The 24,452-nt window shown below is 55.7% G+C and overlaps 1 protein-coding gene across 3 annotated transcripts; it reads left to right on the forward strand.

Annotated features, from left to right (window-relative positions):
* Window positions 1-1,826: 1,826 nt before the first annotated feature.
* SLC12A4 (solute carrier family 12 member 4) lies at window positions 1,827-24,392 on the forward strand. Of its 3 annotated transcripts, none has more exons than XM_041769859.1 (24): window positions 1,827-2,002; window positions 6,913-7,007; window positions 8,633-8,788; window positions 12,939-13,085; window positions 13,171-13,225; window positions 14,764-14,894; window positions 16,411-16,652; window positions 16,806-17,020; window positions 17,556-17,720; window positions 17,799-17,897; window positions 18,182-18,239; window positions 18,605-18,779; window positions 19,202-19,320; window positions 20,737-20,835; window positions 21,008-21,127; window positions 21,332-21,436; window positions 21,678-21,846; window positions 22,130-22,325; window positions 22,440-22,609; window positions 22,698-22,829; window positions 22,907-23,014; window positions 23,208-23,395; window positions 23,516-23,649; window positions 23,820-24,392. In XM_041769859.1, the coding sequence occupies exons 1-24, from the start codon at window positions 1,888-1,890 to the stop codon at window positions 23,909-23,911; spliced, it is 3,285 nt and encodes a 1,094-aa protein (XP_041625793.1). In that variant the 5' UTR covers window positions 1,827-1,887; the 3' UTR covers window positions 23,912-24,392. The 3 variants fall into 3 exon arrangements, with proteins under 3 accessions (XP_041625793.1, XP_041625794.1, XP_041625795.1); XM_041769860.1 differs by having other exon boundaries at window positions 8,657-8,788; XM_041769861.1 differs by lacking the exons at window positions 1,827-2,002; window positions 6,913-7,007; window positions 8,633-8,788 and adding an exon at window positions 11,320-11,407.
* The last annotated feature ends 60 nt before the right edge of the window (window positions 24,393-24,452 follow it).

Consider the following 24,452-nt stretch of genomic DNA (forward strand, 5'->3'; position numbering starts at 1 on the left):
TTTCTCCCTGCAAAGGGTACTGTGAAGGGAAAGTGCCTAAGAGGAACCCAATCCAGGTTCCTGGAGGTGAGGTGGGGGATGTGAGTCTGAGAAGTCTTTGGGGAAGAGGTGGTCCACCAGGGTGAGACCTACCCTAATACCAAGGAATTTGGTTAGTGAGAGTAGGGGCAGAGGGTAGAAAGTCATCTGTCAGAGTGAACAGCAGGTAATGTACAGTAAGGCTCTGGGTTTGGGGAAAGAGGCCAAAAGACTGAGGCTGGGGAGATTAGAGGGGCCAGATGGAGGAGGGCCTTGCAGTCCAAGAGAAGAGAAAAGAGCATGGTAGGTGGCTCTACCATGAGCAGTGGGAGAGAACAGGGAGTCCATTTGGAAGGCTGCTATCATGGACAGCTGAAGGTGGCGTGAAGGACAGGAGGTCAAGTTGGCAGGCCCTGGCTGGATGACTGAAAGGTGAGGGCCAGGATGGTGGTCAGCTTGGAGGTCCTCTTGCAGGACCCAGTGACTCTGATTCCTCATTCCACCCCATAGCTGAGACTGGGAGGAGGCAGCAGTCAGGCAGAGATACCACTGATTCTCAAGCTCTCTGAGCCATAAAACAGAAGGGAGGGGGGCAGCCCTGGTGGCTCAGCAGTTTAGGGATGCCTTCAGCCCAGGGCCTGATCCTGGAGACCTAGGATGGAGTCCTACATCAGCCTCCCTGCATGGAGCCTGCTTCTGCCTCTGCCTGTGTCTCTGCCTCTCTCTCTCTCTCTCTCTCTCTCTCTCTCTCTCTGTGTCTTTCATGAATAAATAAATAAAATCTTTAAAAAAGGGGGGGGGGGGGGCAGCCCTGGTGGCTTAGCGGTTTAGAGACTGCCTTCAGCCCAGGGCATGATCCTGGAGACCTGGGATGGAGTCCCAAGTCAGGCTCCCTGTGTGGAGCCTGCTTCTCCCTCTGCCTGTGTCGCTGCCTCTCTCTCTGTCTCTAATAAATAAATAAAACTTAAAAGAGAGAGAGAGAGAGAGAAGGGAGGGAGCAGAGAAGGAGACAGACAAGTTGAAGGAGCTCTGGGGTTTTCTAACAGAGAAATAACTAAGAGGATAGTATAGCCCAGAAAGATGCGGATCTTAAAGTAAAGCCAACATGGATAAGTGATCTGAAGCAGTGATATGGAAAGTGCAAGAAAAGTTAAGAGCAAATATATAAACGACTCGATAAAGGAACCCTCAGGAGGTGAGACAGTGAAAGAGAAAATTAAGATGAAAGAACGTGGTTAAAGAACCCAATGCGGTGTCTCAAAGGGGCCAGCGCGCGGCTGGGGGACGGGTGTCCTCCGGGCCGCGGAGGAGGCGGCAGCCTCTGCGAGGGGTGCAAAATCCCCCGCCTCCTGGGACAGGGACGGACTGTGGTGAGGGGCGCGGGAAGGACGGCATCTTCGCGGGTTCGGCTTACAGGGACGCAGAGGCGGGAGGCAGCGTTGATGCGAATGGGGGGGGTACCCAGGAGGGGCTGGGGTGGCCTGAGGTCCTGCTCCGATCCTGCCTCCTCTCTCCCGTCCCCGAGTCACAGAGACGACGCTGGGCGCTCGCCAGGGCACCCCGAGCCCCCTCATGGAGGGCACTTCCCCATCTCACAGGCATCGCACCTGAGGCTCAGAGAGGGCGGCCCCACGCCCAAGGTCACACAGGAACCGGGCTCTCGGGAGGGCCCTGCCTCCGGGGGGCTTCCGTGCGCCCCGGCCCCCCTCGGGGAGGAGCCGGCCGAGCCCCTCCTGCTCCCCGCCCCCGAGGGGCGGCCCGGGGGGCGGGCGGAGGAAGTGAGCGCAGCGGGGAGGAATGCGAGCGGGCGGGGCGCGCGGCCGGGGCGGCGGGGACAGCGGGCAGGCGGCCGGCGCGGGCGAGCGCGCGATGCCGCACTTCACCGTGGTGCCGGTGGACGGGCCGCGGCGCGGCGACTATGACAACCTCGAGGGGCTCAGTTGGGTGGACTACGGGGAGCGCGCGGAGCGGGAGGACGCGGACGGTGAGGCCCCCGGGGCCGGGGGGTCGGGACGCGGGCCACGCGAGGCCGCCGCTCGCACACGCCCGGAGCGCGCGCGCACACGTCGGTGCGGGCCCAACTTTTCGTAGTCGGCGCCGCCGCCGCCACCTCCCTGGCTCCGGGCGCGCAGACACTTTTTCTGGGCCCCTGGCGCCCGCGGCCGGGCCGCCCTCCCCACCCCAGCTCCTCCCTTGCGGGCCGCGGGCGGGGGTGCAGACGTGGCCGGGAAGGAGGCCAGGCCCCCGGGGCCGCCCGGATCGCGAATAGCACCGAGCACCCCTCTCTGGCCCTTCGCGCCGGGGAGCACCTACGCAGCCCGGACCCCAGTCCCAGCACCTCTGCGAACTCCCCCAGCCTCCTCTCGCCTCGCCTCCCCATTTTGCGCTTCGGCAGAGGCGACTCTGCCCCGAGACTACCTCTCCCCTCTCTCCTCCCCCAGCCGTGTGTAGCCGGGAAAGGAGGTTGTGCCTGCCAGAGGGGGGCTATGGGTAACTGCCTGTGCGTGCGCTCGGTGGCTCTCCCCTTAGAGCTGTAGGTGCTGCGGGCGCTGTAGGTACAGGGGGCATCTGTGGCTCCACAGAACCAGGCTTGTCTGGCGCTTCACATGCATTAACTCGTTTAATCCTCCCAATTTCGCCCATGGGACAGGTCCTGTTACTCACACTTAGGAAGGAGTGGAGCAGTTATAAAATTTGCCCCAGAGGATTCAGACCCAGCCTTGGAAACTCCAGCACTCTAACCTTTTTTAAAAAAATATTTTATTTATTCATGAGAGACACACACACGGAGAGAGAGAAAGGCAGAGACACAGGCAGAGGGAGAAGCAGGCTCCATCCAGGTCTTCAGGATCCGGCCGTGGGGCTGAAGGCGGCACTAAACCGCTGAGCCACCTGGGCTGTCCTGCACTCTAATCTTTAACATACGTGGTAGAAGTGGGCCAGGAGGTAGTTCCTCCTCCCTTCTCCCAGGTTTCTGCCTCCCAAGACCCTTTCTCCATCTCCCACCCCAGGAATCCCTCGGGGGACTGTCCTTGCTAGGAGCCCCTTGGAAAACACGTCTGAACAAATAGCAGCATATATATGTACTTGTGCAAGTGTGGTGCTCTGAGTATCACACCTGACTGCTATGTGTGGAGATGGCACAGGACAGTGGTGTGGGCTGCTAGACATGAAGGTTTTACAGGCTTGACAGTTGTCTGCATGCACACACTTCACCTCCACCCCTGCCCTAGACTTACTCCAGGGGTCAGCAAAAGCCTGTAACCCCTGCTTCCCTGTTAGCATTGGGAGGCTTTTTTCCCATAGAGGCTAAGCAGGGCTGCATCCTGAGGATCAGCCTAGACCAGTGGGGAAGCAGAGCTGAGCCTAGCCTCTGGCTCCGCCTTGGCCTCTCAGGGTGACTGGAGGGACCTGGAGCCACATTGGCTGAGTCCTGCCAGGTCCCTCTGAGCTGGGCCAGCTCCTCCCACTATCCGCCCTCCTTCTCTTTCTTGCTCCTTTTCAGCCAGAACTTGGCTGTGTCTGCAGTATGGGGGACACTCTGCACCCTGGTGAGTGATTATGATCCTTCTTGGTGGGGACTGGAAAGGGTCAGAGAGCACAAAAACAGCCTCAGGTCCATCTCATGGGGCCATCCCAACCTGGTACCTGAATCTCTCAAGGCCCATACTTCTGCTCCAAGGGGTGGAGACGGGCCTCTCATCCAGCCCACTGTGGCATGTAGGTAGGGGGTGGGGAGGTTCTAGAGGTGTACCCCTGGCAGATGCCTGTGAGCACAGAGATGAGGAGTCTCACCTGGATCCCCACTTGTAGCTGGTGTGTTCATAGCTGTGGGCAAGAACATACATATATGTGTACCTCACAGATAGTCCCCAGGACTATGCCATGCTCTGGTTTACTGGGGGTCTCAGGTTGGTATCTGAGTAGTTTGGCCTGGCAGGCATGCCCAGACCTGCTCTGGAATTTTTGGAATACCTGAGGGCTGTACAGACATCCAGGCACTGCTTAGGTCTCCCTACCTTCCCACAGTTTCATGGGAGCTATCCTTGGGGAAATCCCAGGGATGACTGCTGGGTATATAGCACCAGATTGTCCCTTTTCGGTACGTCTGGGTCATTGGAAGAATAGGTGTTATTATTTCAACTTCATAGAAGAGGAAACGAAAACAGCACAGAGAGGGTAAGTGGGTTGCCCTGGGTCACACAGAGGGAAGATTTGGAATCCAAGCGGGCTGCCAGCCATCTGAGCCCCAAGAACCTTGAATATGTGCACCCTGGGCTACCTGCAAACCCCAGCCACACTTCTCTGGTTAACGGCTTATACTGCACCCTGGAGTGCATCCTGGGATGACCCAGAGCTCAGGGTAAGAGTAGGAAACCTGCAGCCTAGCTCCCACTTGGCTCTGGTGGATCCTGGGACACAGATTTGGCCCCTTTCGCTGGATGACCTTGTCTCTCAATCTCTCTGAGCCTTACTTGTACTAAAAGGGAATAAAAAAAAAATAAAATAAAAGGGAATAAATGATACCTACTGGAGTGCTGCTGTGAGGACTAAAGGCAAACCCTGGATGGGCTCTCAGCCACTCTGTGGTCATGGCTGAGGGGACAAGAATTGGGTGGGTTTTAGAAGACTATTCACAGGCATTTTGGTGGGAACTGCTATGTGTTCCACTCTGCATTTTTTGGATACTAGCACAGTCCCCTCAGAGGGGGTACTGATGATGGGATAGCCTCAGAGGGGGTACTGATGATGGGGTACTCAGTGTATGAGTTTAGCATAATTTATCATTTATTTCCAGCCTACTTTTACAAAAGGGTCAAGAGAGATAAATGCAAGAAAAGTGGCTCCCCGAAGCACTGTCACAGAAAGATCATAACTATGAAGAGGAAGAGAACAAGGACTCTGTGATGAGACAGATGATGAATGTATTTAAAGAGTAAACTTAGTTTTGAGATTCCTGGCAGCCAAGGCAGGAAGGGAAATAAGATGAGCTCGATAGATGCCATTTTCTGACAAAATGAAGCATCTGACTTATTCAGGAGACACGTGTTTTGTGTGTGTGTGTGTGTGTGTGTGTGTGTGTGTGTGTTTTAGTCACAAAATCCAAGAATACGTTTCAGAGGCTTCTCACTGAAGGCACGTTAATATAATGAGCAGTGTTACTGGGTTTTCTGATTTTTCTTGTGGTTCCTTATCCTGATCCTGAACAAGTATCATAGGGTGTCTAAGGAGCTAAATGACCCCATGAGGCTTTAACATGACTCAGTGGGCTGGCTTGACCTCTTGCTGTCTTTGTCCACTGTACCGTTGGCATTGACATACACACAATTGTGTAGCTCACGGGACTGAGCTGCTTGGCTCATGTAGCTAGTCTAGGTTTCTAGATGAGATGATGCATCCTTTTCACATGCTGTGGGAACAAAGAGCTGACTTTACCCCGAAAATTCTCATCAACACACTTTACCTGTCAGTCTTTGGGAGATAAAGAATCCATAGCGCGGCAACCTACAGAGTGTTGTCGGCTCAGAAAAGGCAAGCTAAATCTTACGCCGATGACAAGAGAATGTGTCAGATGGAGGATGCATCATTCAGCATTCTGAGTTGCAAACAAGATAAATTAATTGTAGGCTATTTAACCAGAGAGGGTTAGCGGACAGCTCTTTGAAAACCGGGCATGGCCGGTGCATGGCTCGAACACCCCACTAGTCTGGGTCGGTGATGACAGTTCTGTTGCCACCTCCATCACTGGACACCAGGCCAACACTGCTGTCACAGTTACTGCCATCCAACACCAACGTGGCTTTTTTGAACCAAGATGACAGCTTTCCATTTGCTACGGGGCCCCCAGCCACTGCCACAGCTGCCATGCTATCTAGATGGGGACGAAAGCACTTAACGATTAGAGAAGAAGTACTTGGTGTTTTCTGCCTGCTTGATAGAAAACTGGAGTGTAACCCATAGAGACTGACAAAGGATAAAGTTTGGGAAACCGGAGAATTTGATTGCTGGGCAACCAGAAAAAATAGCTGAGCTTTGAGTCGAGGCAGGCTTATTTTCAAAAAGGCGCGTCTGGCGGTTCTGCGCGTGGTTTACCTGGAGCCCAGGGGGCAGGTGGCGGCTGGCATCGGCCTCGCACCGAGGCTGGGGCAAGTTGCTGGGGCCTGGGGCAGGGGGACCCACCGACAGGGCTCCCCAGTAGTCCCTGCTGGGGCCTGGGGCAGGGGGACCCACCGACAGGGCTCCCCAGTAGTCCCTGCTCGGCTCACCACTCACCTCGCCCGGCCTCTCCAAGGGCTTTCTTCGGCGACCCTAGATGGCTCCTGGCACCGCTTCCACCGTCTGGACAGGCCTTGCCCCTCCTCCCAGCATGCCCCGGGGTGCCCCCCGGGACGCCCCCACGCAGTGCACAGTGGGATAGCGAGCCGGCGGCCAGCTGGCCATGGCCGCTGAAGGCGCCCTGTGTGGCTTCATATATCTGGAGGGCGGCCCCCAGTCGGGCCCTGAGGACGCCGAGCCCTTGGCGCCCAGCACACCGGTTATTCCAGGTGGACCTGGAAAATGGGAATCTGGGGCGGGGGGGGGGGGGGGGGGGGGGCTGGGATGGTCTGAGGACTGACCAGGGCTTGGCCCCGCCCCTCGGCCTTAGCACGTGGGGGCGCTCGTCTGGGGCCTTCACGCTGGCCTCGGAGAAGTGATGCACTGGCTTTTTGGGTCATGGCCATTCTGCTAACTCTGGCTCTTCACTGAGACAGGCAGAGTATGATGGGGAAACTGAGGCCCAGCCTGGTACTCTGACCCCTAAAGTGCTCGACAGAGATGTTTTGTGGGCTGGCTTGTTGGGCTGGGGGCGCAGGAGGCAGCCCCTGACTGGGAATTTTGTCTCTCTCTCCACAGGACATGGCAACCACAGAGAGAGCAGCCCTTTCCTTTGTCCCTTGGAGGCTTCCAGAGGAAATGACTATTACGACAGGAACCTGGCCCTGTTTGAGGTAGCTGAGGAGCCATTCTGGGCCATCAGTGTGGCAGGCAGGTGGGAGTAGGGGGCAGAGGCCTTTCAGGACTCAAGCCTTAGCTAAGCAGGCAGTCTGGACAGTTGTGTCACCGAATGTCTCAGCTCCTCCTCCAGTCTCCCCTTTTGAGCGGAAACTGCTTTCCCAGAGGCCACTCACAACCCCACACCATTACCACCTCCAGGGGTATGTACCTTTGATTTCCCTGTAGCCCCGCAGCAAGGTGGCCGCCTTCAGGACTACTCGCCTCAGGATTTCCTTTTTTCCCTTTGCTCATAGGACTTCTCATTCTACCGTCCCCGGTGAACTCTTCCTAGTAGTCCTCCCTGGTTGGCTCTTCTGACTCTGTCCTTGGAGCTTCCCTGTCTCTCTGTCAAGGGTGTTACCTTGTTTACAGAGTCCTGGTCCTTCTTACCTCCACATCTGCAGCCTTAGGGGACACCTCTCCAGATGTTTTGTGCCTCTAAACTTGAATTGTATCCTTCTGAGACTCAAGCTCAGAAGTTGGATCTGGATTTAAGGCATGGTTTAGGCCTCTTGACACTGACCCACACATTCAGCTGTCCCTGGGAATCTCATGGGTCCCTCCATCTCCACATGCCCCAAAAGACCTGCATCTTCACTTCTCACTTCAAACCAGTTTCTCCTTGTGTGTTGGGTCAGAAGGAAGCTGCCAGACAGGGAAAGACCAAATGGGCAAGCAGCAGGTAGAGGCATGGTGCTGAGAAGGCTGCAGGAATAGGGAAAGCCTAGAATCCGGTGGGGCTTGGGGAGCCTGAGCCCTGGGAGGCCTTCTGACCTGGAAAAGTGGCAAATTTCTACAGCAAAGGCTTTGACCTGGCTCCACCTAAAGATGAGCTAGGGAGCCAGGATCCATCCTGGAGATTAAGGTGTGTTACAAAGCCTGGGGCCTAGGGAGAAGACCATCTGAGAGGCTCAGGGTGTGGGTAAATAAGAGAGACTTCAGTTGTTCCGGACATCCTCTTTTGACTTTCTTGGTTCGCTGAGATGACTTTTTTTTTACATATATATTTTCTTAAGATTTTATTTATTTATTCATGAGAGACACACAGAGAAAGAGGCAGAGACACAGGCAGAGGGAGAAGCAGGCTCCATTCAGGGAGCCCGATGCGGAACTCGATCCTGGGACTGTAGGATCATGAGCTGGGCCAAAGGCGGCGCTAAACCGCTGAGCCACCCGGGCTGCCCAGATGACTTTTTTTTTATGGGAGAGTTGAGGGTAGGTGAGTCCCAGAGGCCCGCTCACAGCTTGGAGTAGCCAGGCAGAACAGGAGGATGAAGTATGCCATTCGCCTGTCTGCCAGCCGTGCCCTGCCCCGCCCTCACCCCCGAGGCAGGTAGTTTTCACAAATGGGCTGGCCGTGATTGTAGCCAAGATGAGGCAGAGAAAAGCAGTCACTGGGCTGGGCCTTTGTGTGGCACGTGCTGGGGTGTGGTGCCCACACCTGCCCAGTTGGCTGGCTTGGGCTTCCTCAGGCAAGAGTGGGATCAGGCCCAAGCCTGCCTGAGAGCTTGGCAAGGGGCCAGAGGCTAGGCTGCTGCCTACAGACAAGTAGCCTGGCACCAGCCAGGCTCATTGCCAGATTGCCCTGTGGCTCTGTTTGCAGGAAGAGCTGGACATCCGCCCAAAGGTATCATCTCTTCTGGGCAAGCTTGTCAGCTACACCAACCTCACACAGGGAGCCAAGGAGCATGAGGAAGCTGAGAGTGGGGAGGACACCCGCCGGAGAGCAGCCAAGGTGAGCTGGTCAGCGGCACGGCGGCAGTGGGGGGGCGGGGGCCGCATTCCTGGGACTCCTCACTATGGAATTGGCAACTGTGAACATCCCAGGGGATGTGGGTATCAGGTACGGTGAGCATGGATGATGGGCACCGAGTGCTTTGAGCTCAAAAAAACTTCAAGGGATGGGCTAAGGAGGAGCTTGTGAAGGGGGCAGAGGACTAGAGGGGGCAAAGGGCCGGGAAGGCCCTCAGAAATAGTAGTGAGAGTGATGGCTGCCTTTTCTCTGCCCTCTCTGTGTGCCAGGTATCATGCTAAGCAGTGGGCCTGGGTTCTTGCATGCTGTTTTCACAAGAAAGGTGTGAAACAGGTGCTACTTTCATCCTCATTTTACGGACAAGGAAACTGAGTGTCATGGGCTTTAGGTAACTTGCCTAAGGTCTCTCGGCTAGACAAGATGCGTGTGTACACTAGAAGACGGCCTTGAGGGTTTACTGTGAGATATCTGACTGTAGAGCGCCAGAGCACTCTCTATCCATCAGGATGGATAAGCCTGTTACTGTGGGAATCAGGAACCTGCTTGTCCATTGTGACTATGTAACCAAGTGACCCAAACCTGCCCCCAACTATGTGGCTTCCATTGGCACACCTCTCCAATAGCCCCTGTGTTCCTCGAGTGCCAGGGTTAGGGAGTGACTGGAATGTAACACTGCCTCTTGGAAGTTCCCTATCCCTCTCCTGGGCCCATCCCTGGTCACTGCCGTCCCTGGTCACTGTCCAGGCTTCTGGCCCTCCGGTCCTCCTCTCTCAACAGGATGACTTACATATCTTTGCTCAGCTCCCCTATAGGACAGGTCTCAGTTTAACTGAAGACTTGGGGCAAGAAGTTCTACATCTTCACTTTGGAGGCAAGGAGCCCTCCCTCTCCACCCACTGACTCTCTGACATTTGGGAAACAGCTATGATTTAGAAGGAGCTTGAGGACTGCCTGGGTGGCTCAGTCCATTAAGCATCCGACTCTTGATTTTGGCTTGGGTCTTGATCTCTGGGTCGTGGGACTGAGCCCTGCATCAGGCTCCATGTTCCGCATGGAGTCTACTTCTCTCTCTCCCTCTGCTCCTCCCCCTGCTCTCACATACTTTCTCTCTCAAAAAATAAATAAATTTTAAAAATCTTTTTTTCTTTCAAGATTTTATTTATTTATTCATGAGAGACACAGAAGGAGAGGCAGAGGCACAGGCAGAGGGAGAAGCAGGCTCCTCGCAGGGAGCCCAATGCGGGACTCAATCCTGGATCCCGGAATCGTGTCCTGAACCAAAGGCAGAAGCTCAACTGCTGAGCCCCCAGGCATCCCAAATAATATCTTTTAAAAATAAGGAAATAAAAGGAACTTGAGTCTGGCAGTAGCCATAGTATTCTTGCTGGAGGTCAGCATGGGCAGAAGTTCCTGGTTGGGATAAACTGGGGACCCAGCCTCAGTCCTACTTATGAAATTTGGGCCTTGCTGGGGCACCTGGGTGGCTCAGTTGGTGAGTGTCTGCCTTCAGCTCAGGTCATGATCCCGGGTTCCTGGGATCTAGCCCCACTTTGGGCTCCCTGCTCAGCTGGGAGTCCACTCCTTTCTGCTCCCCTCTCCACCCTCATATTTTTTCTCTTTTGATCTCATAAAATAAATAAATAATAAATAAATAAAATCTTTAGGGAAAAAAAAAGAAATTTGGGCTTTGCTGGGGTGACCCAAGGAGAGGGTAGCCTGGGCTGTTGTGCACTCTTCACCCTGCTCCTCCCGGAAGCAAACCAGCCCCCGCTTCAGAGAGGGCAGCTTAGGTCATACAGACCTGACCCCCACCCTATCTTGCTGGTTGTGATTTTGCTGGAATTTTTTTGGAATTTTTTGTACGTGCCAGAGAAGCCTGAGTGTCTCTAGCCATCCCTGTTCAGCCCTACAGAGGGATCTTAGCCTCAGAGAGTGTTACCTGCAGTGGGTGGTAGGATCCAAGGATCCTAAGAGCCTCCTCCCTGTTCCTTCAGGCCCAATCCAGGGAGCTGGTGGCTAGAAGTACAAAGGTCCCTGAGAAAGGCTAGCGCACATCTCGACAAGTGCCAGAAGAAAGTCTGGGTTGGTGAAGGGTCATGGTCCCTTAGCCTTACGAGGAGGCTGTCAGGATGCTGGGATCCAGCTTCAGCTTACCTGCTCCAGCTCACTGGGCCTTAGGGCTAGGACGTGAGACGATGGCAGAGTGTCTCAGTTTCAGTGGCTTTTCCACAGAGGAAGGAGAAGGCTGGTTCAGTCTGCAGTGGGTCAGTAGGAATCTAGGAAGTTGGAGCTACTGAGCTATGATCCTTACCTGGAACGGGTCTGAGCAGGGCCCTTAGGAAAGGAGGCTCGGGGCAGGAAGGGTGGTCCTCCAAGCAGACCCAAGGCAGCCTCTGCATGGCAGCTGCTCTGGCTCTGGCCTGATGACCTTCAGAGGCTGCCAGAGGTTATTTGGGGATGCAGAAGGCATTTCCGGCCCTGCCCTTTCCCACACTGCCCTTTCCCCAGAGTGACTCAGCTTGGAATGGAGGTGGGGCTGGGAGCTGACACCATCCAGTGAGTGGTCCAGGGCCTCTGTGAAGGGCTCAGAGCTGAGTGGAGGTATGTTTGTCACATTTGAGGGGCCATTTGTTCTTACTCCAGCCTTTCCAGGCTCTTCTGAGGTCCTTTTAGGCTGCACACAGATCCTGGCCTGGACCCAGACCCTTCAGAAGAGTTCCTGTGACCACGTGGTTTTCTCTCCCATCCCAGCTCCAGGGCAGCAGGCTTTGCTGGGGCTCTGAGGGAAGCTCTTAGGGCCCTGCCACCTTGGGCTGCATTAGTAAGGTATCTTTCAGGAAGGTGCTAGCCTTGCCTCTTGTTTCAGCCTCTACCCTGGCTGACCAGGGTCATCCTGGATGACTCTACCCTTAGGTATTTGAGAAATCCTGTCTGGATTTGCCCACTGGACCTTCCTCACCTGTCTTTCAGCGTGAGTTTCTATTGTCTCTGCAGGATTTTCCCAACAGGTTATCCCAGGGACCTCCTAAAGCACCATTTACTGGGCTCAAGACCACCTTTTGGGTACCTGCAGTGCCTACTGGTGATAGAAAAGTGAGCAAACTAAAAAAAGAAAAAGAAACAAAAGTGAGCAAACTGAGTATATACCCCAGCACAGTCATGAGGCATTTGAGTGAACAGTTACCATGAACCATAGTGACCACTATGATGAAAGGGTAGATCACATGTGTTGAGGGAATGCAAGAGGAAGTACCAAACTCAACCTAAAGCAACCCAGGAGAACTTCGTGGAAGAGGCAACAGTTAAGCCCCCCTGAAGGTTTAACTGAAGTGGAGTTTGCCAGGCAAGGAGACAGGGCTGACCCTTCCAGACAGAGCCCAGCACATGTCCTGGTTCAGAGGCTGTGAGTAGTCAATGTCATTAGGGGCTGAAGGTGTCAGAGAAGGTGATTGGGTACACCTGGTGGCCCAGATCAGGGAGCCTGACCCACGCTGTGGATTACAGGATAGAGGACGCAGAGGGTTTTCAGCATGGATGATGAGATTGGACTTGGTTTTCAGAGACCTGCTGTGGTAGCAGAGTGGGCTGGAGTGTGGAGAAGTCAACAGGCACAGGAGGGGCACCACCCCAGGGTCAAGGGACTAAGACTGAGGTCAGGCAGGCTGATCTCAGGGCAGCTAAGAAGCAGACCAAGCAGAACTTCATATCCACCTGGACTGGACTTGGGGGTTGGAGAGAGGGGCTCCCAGGAACAACTTCTTGGATTCTGACATGAGTGACATGGGTCCTGCTGGATGAGAAGGTTCTAGAAGTTTAAGAAAAGAGAGGAAGGGAAGAGGGCCATACCTGGAGGGGGAGGCCCAAAAGTTCACATGTGGGCTTGATTCTTGAAAAGAATCTGGTTTTATACCTTTCCAGTCCCAAACTGCCTTCCTATATGGAAGTCAACATAGACATCCTAGCTGTCACCCCACCCACTGTGGTCCCCAGGACTACCCTTGGGATTCCAACCTACTCTCTGGTAGAACACCCTGGGGATAGGAGTCTTCTGAGTGACCAGGGGCTGGCCTTCCATGGCGCATCTGAGCCCCTTTGATATTCTCTGCTCCCCTCCTCCCCTCCTGCTCCGTAGGCACCCAGCATGGGCACCCTCATGGGGGTGTACCTGCCCTGCCTGCAAAACATCTTCGGGGTTATCCTGTTCCTGCGACTGACCTGGATGGTAGGCACAGCCGGTGTGTTGCAGGCCCTCCTCATTGTTCTCATCTGCTGCTGCTGTGTGAGTATCCTCGCTGGGGTGGGGGCCACAGCCACCCCACAAAGCCCGCCCAGCTGAGCTGCTCACCTAGGCCTCCTTCCCACAGACTCTGCTGACAGCCATCTCCATGAGTGCCATCGCCACCAATGGTGTGGTTCCAGGTGGGTAAGCGCCACCCCAGGCCTGATGGGAGGAAGGGGTCCAGAATCCACCTTGATGTGCCTGGGAACCCTCATTGCCAAGCCATGCCCTCCTTCCCTCCCCAAGTAGTTCTGTAGTGAGGTCTTAATCACTGACTCTGTGTGATGGTACCAACACTTAGGAGCATCCTTGCTTGACAGAATTTGAGATTACTGTTATGTTTTGTGTTTCGTTTGTTTAGTATAAAAGTAATATTTGTAAAAAGGATACTGGGGCTGACAAAGAAGATACTGGGAAGCACGGGGTGGCCCAAACTAAGGAGTCTAGATGCTACGGATTACAGGATAGACAATGTAGAGGGCTTTCATTTTCAGCAGGGATGATGGGATTGGACTTAGTTCTCAGAGACCCTGTTTATTTATTTATTCAACCGTTTTTTATACTGATGTAGATTTCTGGGTATTTATTTTATTCTTTGGATCATAATCCAGTGCTATCATTATTTATTTTGTTGCTCAAACTATTCCACTTTGGCTGTTTAGCTATTCAGTTTGGCTTCTTTGTCTGGATTTTTTTTTTTAAATAACAGCTTTAGTAGTATTAGTATAAAAGTAAGAAGGGGAAAAGATTATGATTACCATAAGAAGGTTTGAAAGTGAAGAAAAATATAGAAAGGAAAATTGGAAGTACCCATAATCACACCTTCTTGAGTTAGAAACAGTATTTGGTTAAACAGGATCAATAAGATATTACCTAATTTATGTGATTATTCTGCTCTTGGATTCTGTTTCTTCACTGTTATAAATGTCGTGAACAGCTTTGCACACAGATTTCTATGCATTGCCCTTGGCAGCTCCCTTAGGAGAGGATCCTAGAGGTAGGATTACAGCATGGAAGGGATTAACTTTTTAAAAGTTTTTGGAGTCCTATCCCCAGATTTTTCACCAGAGACACTTTATTAGGAGCAGACTGAACAAACAACATGGGGTCACTCTTAACCCCTGCACCCCCGCTAGCCCTGTGGCCCAGTGTTGACTCTGTCAGTCTTGTCTATCTAGACTCCAGTGGAAGCACAGTCTCCCGGCAGGAGGGTTAGCCATGGTACTCACCTGATGGCCAGCCATGTGCTGGGCCCTGGGGACAACAAACTGGACAACACAGCCCTTGTCTTGGTCAGGAGGGGTCTGACTAACAGACACAGCCCTTGCGAGGAGTAAGGCCTGTTGAGCTAGGATACACCCAGCTAGAGGAGGCTGTGGGGACCGGCCTGAGTGCAAGGACTTGGTGGGACAGTGGGCCACTTGAGCACTGCTGTGGATTAGGGTTGCCCTAGCAAAGCAGTCATTTCACTGGCTGTGCTAGGCACTGGAGTCAGATGGCACGAGGGTTCAGCCCCAGCGTGGCCACTTATTAACCGTGCAGGCTTGTGCAAACCTCCCAACCCTCTGCTCATCTGTAAATGGGAAAAATAGTCCCTGTCACCCTGGGTGGTTGTGAGGGGTTGTCATGGGGGGAACCCCCCTTGAAGAAGAACCAGCCTTGACTTTCTCTTTTGTAGCTGGGGGCTCCTATTTCATGATTTCCCGCTCACTGGGACCAGAATTTGGAGGTGCTGTGGGCCTGTGCTTCTACCTGGGAACAACATTTGCAGCAGCCATGTATATCCTGGGTGCCATTGAGATCCTGCTGGTGAGTTAGGCTAAGCCCTGGCCAATTCTGGTCTTGTCCAAATAGTCCCTTCCCCAAAGGCCAGGGCTGCTCATGTTCCCCTCACCTCTGGCCAGGGTCTGGGGCTTATTATGCGGAAGGCCTTCTCAAGGGAGAAAGGTCTTTGCTCACGCTAGTCTCCCCTTCAACTCCTTGCCAGTTTGGGCCAGGCAGGGAAGCAGCCTGGCTGCCTTCACCTCGACCCTGAGTGTTCCATCCACCTGGGCACCATTTCAGCCATAGCAAGTGGTCTGTGACCTGTTGAAAAGTTAAAACTTCATGATCTTGATCATGCAGAGCCTACCTCCTGGGCATGTGTAGGCTCTGGCCAAGTCTGTATCCCCCAGGGCTCTATGCCAAGGCCCTTCAGATCAATGTTGTCCTCATCCCTAAAAGGGTGAACCGCCTCTGGACCTTGCGTGGAGGACATTGCCCCCTTCGTGAGCCCCATGTGTGCCCTGACTCGGCTTCCCTCTCTCCAGTGAATTGCCCGAGCTGGTAAAGAAGAGAAGTAGTGGTAGTGGGGAGCACAGGGTAACAAGTGCCCACCCCTGGGGATCCAGACAATAGGAGTTGTTGAGAAGAACTGCCTGGCTATTTCCACCTGTAGGCCCTTTGCCTGTAGTAGGGCTCTGCTCCTGGATCTTCTGGGGTCAGGAGAGAGGGGTTGTGTTTTGTTTTTCATTTCCCACATTCCTACATTTATTATTTGGATTTCTTCTGTAAGGAAAATGTGTTCTCTTCCCCATTTACTTATTCATTTAACCATGTATTTACATCAGTATGTACTCCTGGATATTTATTTTATTCTTTGGCTCATAATCCAGCACCCTCATTATTTATTTGTTGGCTGTTTAGCTATTCAGGTTGACTCCCGTGTCTGAATTAATTTTTAAAAAAATAACAACATTATTAAGATAGAATTCACAGGCAGCCCGGGTGGCTCAGTGGTTTAGTGCTGCCTGCAGCCCAGGGCGTGATCCTGGAGACCCGGGATCGAGTCCCACGTCAGGCTCCCTGCATGGAGCCTGCTTCTCCGTCTGCCTGTGTCTCTGCCTCTCTCTCTCTCTCTCTCTCTCTCTCTCTCTCTCTCTCTCTGTGTCTCTCATGAATAAATAAATAAAATCTTTTATTTTTTTTTTATTTTTTATTTATTTATGATAGTCACAGAGAGAGAGAGAGGCAGAGACACAGGCCGAGGGAGAAGCAGGCTTCATGCACCGGGAGCCCGATGTGGGATTCGATCCCGGGTCTCCAGGATCGCGCCCTGGGCCAAAGGCAGGCGCCAAAACGCTGCGCCACCCAGGGATCCCAATAAATAAAATCTTTAAAAAAAATCAGATCTACCCCTTCTGGGTATTTCATATAAATGGAATCCTATACTATATGGTCTTTTGTGACTATCTTTTTCTGAATATTCTTTTAAAAAGAACACCAAAGAGACAAAATTCACTTTCAAGAAAGGAAGCTTGAACCTCCTCTATGTGTCTCATTCCAGACCTACATTGCCCCGCCAGCTGCCATCTTTCACCCAACAGGCGCTCACGATACGTCGAGTGCCACCTTGAATAACATGCGGGTCTATGGAACCATTTTTCTGACCTTCATGACCCTGGTGGTGTTTGTTGGTGTCAAGTATGTGAACAAATTTGCCTCACTCTTCCTGGCCTGTGTGATCATCTCCATCCTGTCCATCTATGCTGGGGGCATCAAGTCCATTTTTGAGCCTCCTGTGTTTCCGTAAGTCACCTGGGAACACACCCGGGCGGGCATGGCACCGACACTCCTCCCAAATAGACGGCCTTTGCGTCCCAGAGACCGCAGGATGGGAACACACTGGGGCCTCCAGCTGAGTGGGTGCTGATGCTTCTGCCCCCTGCCCATCCCCTACAGGGTATGCATGCTGGGCAACAGGACCCTGTCCCGGGACCAGTTTGATGTCTGTGCCAAGACAACCGTCACGAACAATGAGACAGTGGCCACCCAGCTATGGAAACTCTTCTGCCACAGCTCCAACCTTACCACTGACTTCTGTGACCCCTACTTCCTGGTCAACAATGTGACCGAGATTCCTGGCATCCCTGGTGCAGCTGCCGGTGTGCTCCAGGGTGCGTCCTCCCTCCCGGCCTCCTGCTTCTGACCCCCAGGCTGAGCAGGAGACAGGGAGGGAGTGGGCAAGGGGAGTGGAGCACAGAGCTGTCCTTGTGTGGCCAGCTCAGGAATCGGGCAGGCCTGGCTACCTTCCCAGCCCAGCAGTGTCCTCTCAGCCTTGCGCTTGGCAGCTAGGTTTTGGGTGAACAGAGCCTGTTTGGCCAGTATCCCAGGCATGCAGCAGCCCCCAGAAAGTTCTGGCAGTCCCTCTCTCCGCAGCCACTAGCCCCTGACGCTGCTCAGGATTGTTCTCACAGGAGCCGTAAAGGGCCTCTGTGTAGGAGACAGGCAGTGGCGAGGCTCCTGTCGGGGGGGGTTTGGCCACCGTTGCCTGTTAGACTTCTGTCAAGACAGCTGCTTCCCTGTGGCCCACGTGGCTCCCCACATCCCGAACCCCCAGAGCCTCTTGCATCTGCAGCCTCTGGCCGGGCTGCCCTAGCCTGCCACTGGGAAGTAAGTGGGGCTGCAGTGCTGATGCTGCTGCCCCCACAGAAAACTTGTGGAGTGCCTACCTGGAGAAGGGCGAGGTCGTGGAGAAGCAGGGGCTGCCTTCCACAGATGCGCTTGGCCTGAAGGAGAGCCTGCCCCTGTACGTGGTGGCTGACATCGCCACATCCTTCACCGTGCTGGTTGGCATCTTCTTTCCCTCTGTAACAGGTGGGTACCTCTGGCCCGCCCACCTGGCCCTGCCCTCACTCCTGGGGAGCCCCTGAGAGTGTCTTGTTGTTTTTGGAGGCATTATGGCTGGCTCAAACCGCTCCGGGGACCTCCGTGATGCCCAGAAGTCCATCCCTGTGGGGACCATTCTGGCCATTGTTACAACCTCCCTTGTGTGTATCCTTTTCCAGGCCACGGGTGTGTGGGGAGAGGGGCAGGAGGCACTTGTCTGCCATAGGTCACCAGCTGACACTGGATGTACCACACACGCATGGACACACATACCTCACTCTCCACGTGCACATGCTTGAGGGGTGTGTGCACAGCACGAAGCCCTCAGCTGGGGCTGTCCCTGCTATCTGCTGGTTCCAGCTGAGGTGAGGGCCGTGTGGGTTCTGCGTGGGGACCGAGTAGGGGCAGCAGTGGCAGCGGAGACCTAGCTTTCCTTGACACGGCTGCAGACTTCAGCAGTGTGGTTCTCTTTGGCGCCTGCATCGAGGGTGTGGTACTCCGGGACAAGTGAGTGAGCTGGGCCCCTCCCTGTGGCAGGGGGCTCAGCTTTTGCCTGCCCTGACACCAGCTCCCCTCATACGCGTGGTCCCACACATGTCCTCAGGCTGCTGGTTGGCAATGGTGGTTGGTCTGTGCCACCAGGTGAGTCCGGCCCTACCAGGACGTTTTCTTCTGAGAGGATGGTGACATCAGGATCAGGGCTGGCCTAGGGAAAGGATAGGGGCTGATGAACTAGTCTTCTCTGCTGAGGGACCAGAGCTCTGCCCACCACAGCCGTCCTTCCTGACTGCTGACATCCCTCACTCTGGTCAGCCCCACCCAGGGCTTGGGGGCTCCTTGCATGGAGCATGGCCTGAGCCTGGCCCCTGCAGGTACGGCGATGGCGTCAGCAGGAACCTGGTGGTGGGCACACTGGCCTGGCCTTCGCCCTGGGTCATCGTCATCGGGTCCTTCTTCTCAACTTGTGGTGCCGGCCTACAAAGCCTCACTGGGGCACCGCGCCTGTTGCAGGCCATTGCCAAGGACAACATCATTCCCTTCCTCAGGGTGAGCCCATCTGCACTCCCCGGTGGGGGCCCGGGTGCTGCTGGCCTCACACTGACCGGGGTAGTGAGGTCGGGGATGTGGATGCACTGTTTCCTCCCGGGGCCTACAGTGGCTCTGGGACCGTGCAGCCATTCGGGGGAAGCTGCCGAGAGCTGCCCTGGTCCTGCCCTGCTGTTGGCAGAGCTACTTGGGCCCAGAATCCTCATGGCCTTTCCATAGCTCATCTACAGCAGAGAGGCCTGGAGAGATGGGAGGGCAGAGAAACTTGTGGTACCTAGCAGGGCAGGTGTGGATGTGCTCTAAGCCCTGGAGGAGAGACTTGGGGGTAATGGAGGCCAGGCTAGGGCTTGTGGCCTGAAGTGTGGAATGGGGGTGATGGGACCAACTCTTGCCTTATGACTCCACGGACCTGGTGCCTGCAGGTATTTGGCCATGGAAAGGCAAATGGCGAACCAACGTGGGCACTCCTCCTGACAGCACTCATTGCTGAGCTGGGCATCCTCATCGCCTCCCTTGACATGGTGGCCCCCATTCTATCCATGTGAGCTGGGGGCCAGGGCAGGGCTGGGGAGTGGTCTTGGGAAGGGTTCCCTGTCCCCTCAGCACCCCTCACCCGGGAGCCCCAGCACCCTCCTGTGACCGTCCCGCTGCTGCGGGTACAGCTGGGAGACATGCCAGGCTGTAATGGGGAGAAGCCTGCACGACAGAACTCAGCCTACCTCCGCTTTCAGGGTGAGCCCGGCACTTACCAGCAGTTTTTCAGAGACCAGCAGGTCCCGTGCTCCTCTGGGAGATGCCCAGAGCAGGCAGCCGGACCGTGCGCTCCCAGACAGGGCAAGCGCGAGTGCCTCGTGTCTTGAGGCCGCCACTGCCCCATCCGTCTGGCTTTCTTTTTTTTTTTTTTTTATCCGTCTGCTTTCAAAGCTGCTTGCTTTTAAAGTTCTGGAATCAGCTGGGCATTTAAGGCCCCTCCCACCCTGTGCCTGTGGGAGGTGGTCAGCATGTGGGGATTTCTGGGGGCCTCTGAGGCAGCGCTCCTGTGGGCGCTATTCACCTCTGGCAGGGGCTACGCCACTTCTCACACACCTCATTCTACGGCCCCTGCTCCCTCTTGTTCGGTGATCACAGGACTGCCACTCAGTCGCCGTCCCAGTCGCCTCCCGCCTGACTGGCCCTCCTTCCCCCTGAAGCAGCGCCCCCCAGCCTCAGGCAGGCGTGCCAGTCATGCTCCTGACTCTCTGGCTCACCCCCACTGCTGCCCAGCTCCCTCGTGCGCCAGTGCACACCCGAAACTCTTGCCACCGTCACCAATTGGTGACCCTACTGCCCAAGCCAAAGGGTCTGCCCCAGCCTCTGTCAGGTGTTTCTCTCTGAGCCCTGATGGAGCTGACCATTTCTCCCCTCTGGGAGTCCCTGCCCCCCTGGCACGCCCATTCTAGTAAGCTGTCCTCCCGTCTTGTCTGCCCTTCCTTTCCTGCCAGCCCTCAGCCAGAGGGCTCACGCAGCAGCCTCCCCCACTCACCCCAGAGCCCCTCACGGGGTACACATATTTCAGTATATGCAATATGGCCCTTTCATATTCCTCGAGGCTCCCCTCTGCACATTCATGACAGCCCTTCATCCAACTGGTCACCTGGCCAGAGCCTGAATGTGGTGTAGCCGTCTCCAGACACTGAACACTCCTTGGTTCCGTCCCTTCCCCCTGCCTGCAGCCCCCTCCCCACACCTCTGCCTGGGGCCCCTTGCCCATCCTTAAGGGCTGGCTGGCGCTGTGGATCCCCCTATGGTAGACCCATCTGCCTCAGGCTTGCAGCTGAGGAGACCCGGCTGAGCACACTCAGGGCGGGGTCGTGACGCTCTCAGTTCCTAGTCCAGGCCTTGCCCGTGGAAGGGCAGGTACATCAGGTACCTGGCCACCAAGGAGGCCGTTCTCTACCAGCCATTCCCTGTGCTGCAGGTTCTTTCTGATGTGTTACCTGTTTGTGAACCTGGCCTGTGCTGTGCAGACGCTCCTCAGGACACCCAACTGGCGTCCCCGGTTCAAGTACTATCACTGGTAAGCTTGGGCCCCTGAACCAAGTCCTCCAACACAAGAATTTGGCGGGAAGCTGGGAGCCCCATCTTGGGGTTTGATTTCCTGAGTAACTGTTGCTATCATGAGAGATTGGGGTGTTGGAGGGGCCCCAGCTGATCTTTCCCTGACTCTGGCCCTTCCCCATTATGACCAGGGCACTGTCCTTCCTGGGCATGAGCCTCTGCCTGGCCCTCATGTTTGTCTCCTCCTGGTACTATGCCCTGGTGGCCATGCTTATTGCGGGCATGATCTACAAGTACATTGAATACCAAGGGTGAGTGAGGGGCTGCCACCTAGTCGGGGCAAATGGGGTGGTCTGTATGCAGGATCTGGGGCTGCTGAGCCATCATCTAGCCACCGTGGGTGTGGGTTTGGGGGGTCTGTGACCCAGGGGCTGGCCGTCCTCCATCTCACATACACATGGACAGAGTCCCATGGGTGGGACCAGGGGCTCACCAGCTTCACGTGGCCTCTGCAGGGCTGAAAAGGAGTGGGGTGACGGGATCCGAGGCCTCTCCCTGAGTGCTGCCCGCTATGCACTGTTGCGGCTAGAGGAGGGGCCTCCACACACCAAGAACTGGCGGTGAGTTCACACCCAGCTTGGCAAGGGCCGCTCTGGGTTCTCAGGGGGTACTGTGAGGGTGGGAGGGTAGAGAGGTGCTGGCTCTCCCTTCCTAGTCCATGTTCCCTGCCCTGGGGTTGTCAGGGTGCCCTTGGATTCCTACTCCAATCTATAGGGGCCTGTGAGCTAAGACAGGAGGAAGAAGAGGGGCTCCCTGGAAACCTGTGGCCCAGGTCTCAGGCTCCCCATCTGGCCTCTGCAGGCCTCAGCTGCTGGTGCTGCTGAAGCTGGACGAGGACCTTCATGTGAAGTACCCGCGACTCCTAACTTTCGCCTCCCAGCTGAAGGCTGGCAAAGGCCTGACCATCGTCGGTTCTGTCATCCAGGGAAGCTTCTTGGAGAGCTATGGCGAGGCCCAGGCTGCTGAGCAGGTGCCTGCTGTAGGGCGCAGGGTGCTGAGCCAGACCAGAGGTGTCTGGACTGAAGCTGACTCTTAGGAGAAGGGGACTCATCCTGGTCAGTCAGGTGGCCGGCACTGCTGCCACCTGAGAGCTGGAACGAGGGGGTATGGCTGTCCCATCTTGAAAACATGGCCTCTGGGCCAGCAGCTTCCCTCCTTCCCCTCCCCACCCCCACCCCACGTCGTTCTGTGGGGAGGGAGCCCAGCAGAGGGAACCCTAATGGCCTCACCTGCCCCTGCTGTGTTCCCCACAGACAATCAAGAACATGATGGAGATTGAGAAGGTGAAGGGCTTTTGCCAGGTGGTGGTAGCCAGCAAGGTGCGAGAGGGGCTGGCCCACCTCATCCAGTCTTGCGGCCTGGGCGGCATGAGGCATAACTCTGTGGTGCTGGGCTGGCCCTATGGCTGGCGACAGAGTGAAGACCCACGTGCCTGGAAGACGTTTATTGGTGTGTGATGGGGCAGCTCCTGGGCTCGGCCTTCGGGGAAAGGGGCTGGGGATCAAGTCAGAGTGGAGACCGGAGGGCCACGGGCTGGCAGTCAGCAGCGGCCCTCTTCCTCAGACACTGTGCGCTGCACCACGGCAGCCCACCTGGCGCTGCTTGTGCCCAAGAACATCGCCTTCTACCCCAGCAACCACGAGCGCTACCTGGAGGGCCACATTGACGTCTGGTGGATTGTGCATGATGGGGGCATGCTCATGCTTTTGCCCTTCCTGCTGCGCCAGCACAAGGTAGGCCAGGCAGATGGACCCAGGCTGGAAGGGCTGCACGTGGAAGGGTGGGACATGACTAAAGCACCTGCTTGCTCCCGTGCCGCAGGTGTGGAGGAAGTGCCGGATGCGCATCTTTACTGTGGCCCAGATGGATGACAACAGCATCCAGATGAAGAAGGATCTGGCTGTCTTCCTGTACCACCTACGCCTTGAGGCAGAGGTGGAGGTGGTAGAGATGGTGAGTCACCTGCCCCTGTGGCCCTGTGGACACGCTGCCCCATGCAGCCCATTCCTCATGGTCCACCCTGTCCCCAGCATAACAGCGATATCTCGGCCTACACCTATGAGCGGACCCTGATGATGGAGCAGCGCTCCCAGATGCTGCGGCAGATGAGACTGACGAAGACGGAGCGGGAGCGAGAGGTCAGTGGCCTGCTGCTTTGGGGCAGGGGCGGTGGCAGGTCACACTTCAGAGGCACCATGGGTTTGGGGAATCAGAATGACTTACTCAGCCTCACCCAAGTCAGTACCCATCTTCCCGAGGCCAAGTGATCATGTTGGGCCAACCGGGCTCCCCTTTTCCCATGGCACCGAGGTCACCTCTGGTTCGCCTTAGGCCCAGCTGGTCAAGGACCGGCACTCAGCCCTGCGGCTGGAGAGCCTGTACTCCGACGAGGAGGACGAGTCTGCAGCTGGGGCTGACAAAATCCAGATGACGTGGACACGGGACAAGTACATGGCAGCTGAGCCCTGGGACCCCAGCCATGCCCCTGACAATTTTCGGGAGCTGGTGCATATTAAGCCGTGAGTGCAGCAAAAATGAACCCACCCACGCTGGAGTCTGGGCGTGGAGGTGGGCTGGGGGCTGACAAGGTCTTCGGGTAGGCCAGACGTGGGGCCTGTGATCAGCTCCATTACCTGCAGGGACCAGTCCAATGTGCGGCGCATGCACACGGCTGTAAAGCTCAATGAAGTCATCGTCACACGCTCCCATGATGCCCGCCTGGTTCTACTGAACATGCCTGGCCCCCCCAAGAACAGCGAAGGTGATGAGAACTGTATCCTTTTGGGGAGGCAGTAGTGGGGAGGTGGACAATGCATGAGGTGAGGCTAGGAGCTCCTCTCCTTAGATGCCCCCAGGGGGTGCCAGGTTACCCCAGGTTTGATTAATGGGCCCGATTTCCCTGGGTGCCCCTTGGTGCTGCCTCCTTGACCTGGTGCCCTACAGACATGGAGTTCCTGGAGGTGCTGACCGAGGGCCTCGAGCGTGTGCTATTGGTGCGTGGAGGCGGTCGTGAAGTGATCACCATCTACTCTTGAGCTGGCTATACGCTTACGGCTTAGAGTGGAGGTGTCCAGGGTACCAGCCCCCTCCCAACACCAAGCCGGCAGCCCTGCTTTGCCTGGACCTGTCCTGGACCCAGCTTTGCTAGGTCTCCTTGGAGCCCCGGCCTGGGCTGGTAACAGAGATGGATCCAAGCTTCTGCAGGACCCTGAGAGGTGTGGGGACTTCCCCCACCCAGCACCCCAGGAGGCCTGTCCTGGCTGGAGAAGACTGGGGGAGGGCTGATGTGGGATTTGAAGGCAGCCTGCCCAGGAACGCTATTTATTGCATATTTATTGTTCGGATGTCACCATCAGAGAGGAGGGGGAGGGCGACAAGGGACGGGGTCTGGCCCAGCCCACCTGCTGGAAGACCTGGCTCAGGCTGCTGTGGGCAGGGACCCCCATCAAGCCAGGCTGAGTGGAACTGGCCAGCTGGGGCCTGACTTTTTTCAATAAAACATTGTGTACTTCTGGGCCTCCTGCTGCCCCGGCTCTGTTTCCCCTGGCACCAAGGGAGGAAGGCGGAACTGAAACC

The sequence above is a fragment of the Vulpes lagopus genome, chromosome 10 (genome assembly GCF_018345385.1).
Source record: "Vulpes lagopus strain Blue_001 chromosome 10, ASM1834538v1, whole genome shotgun sequence".
Classification (NCBI taxonomy): Eukaryota; Metazoa; Chordata; class Mammalia; order Carnivora; family Canidae; genus Vulpes; species Vulpes lagopus.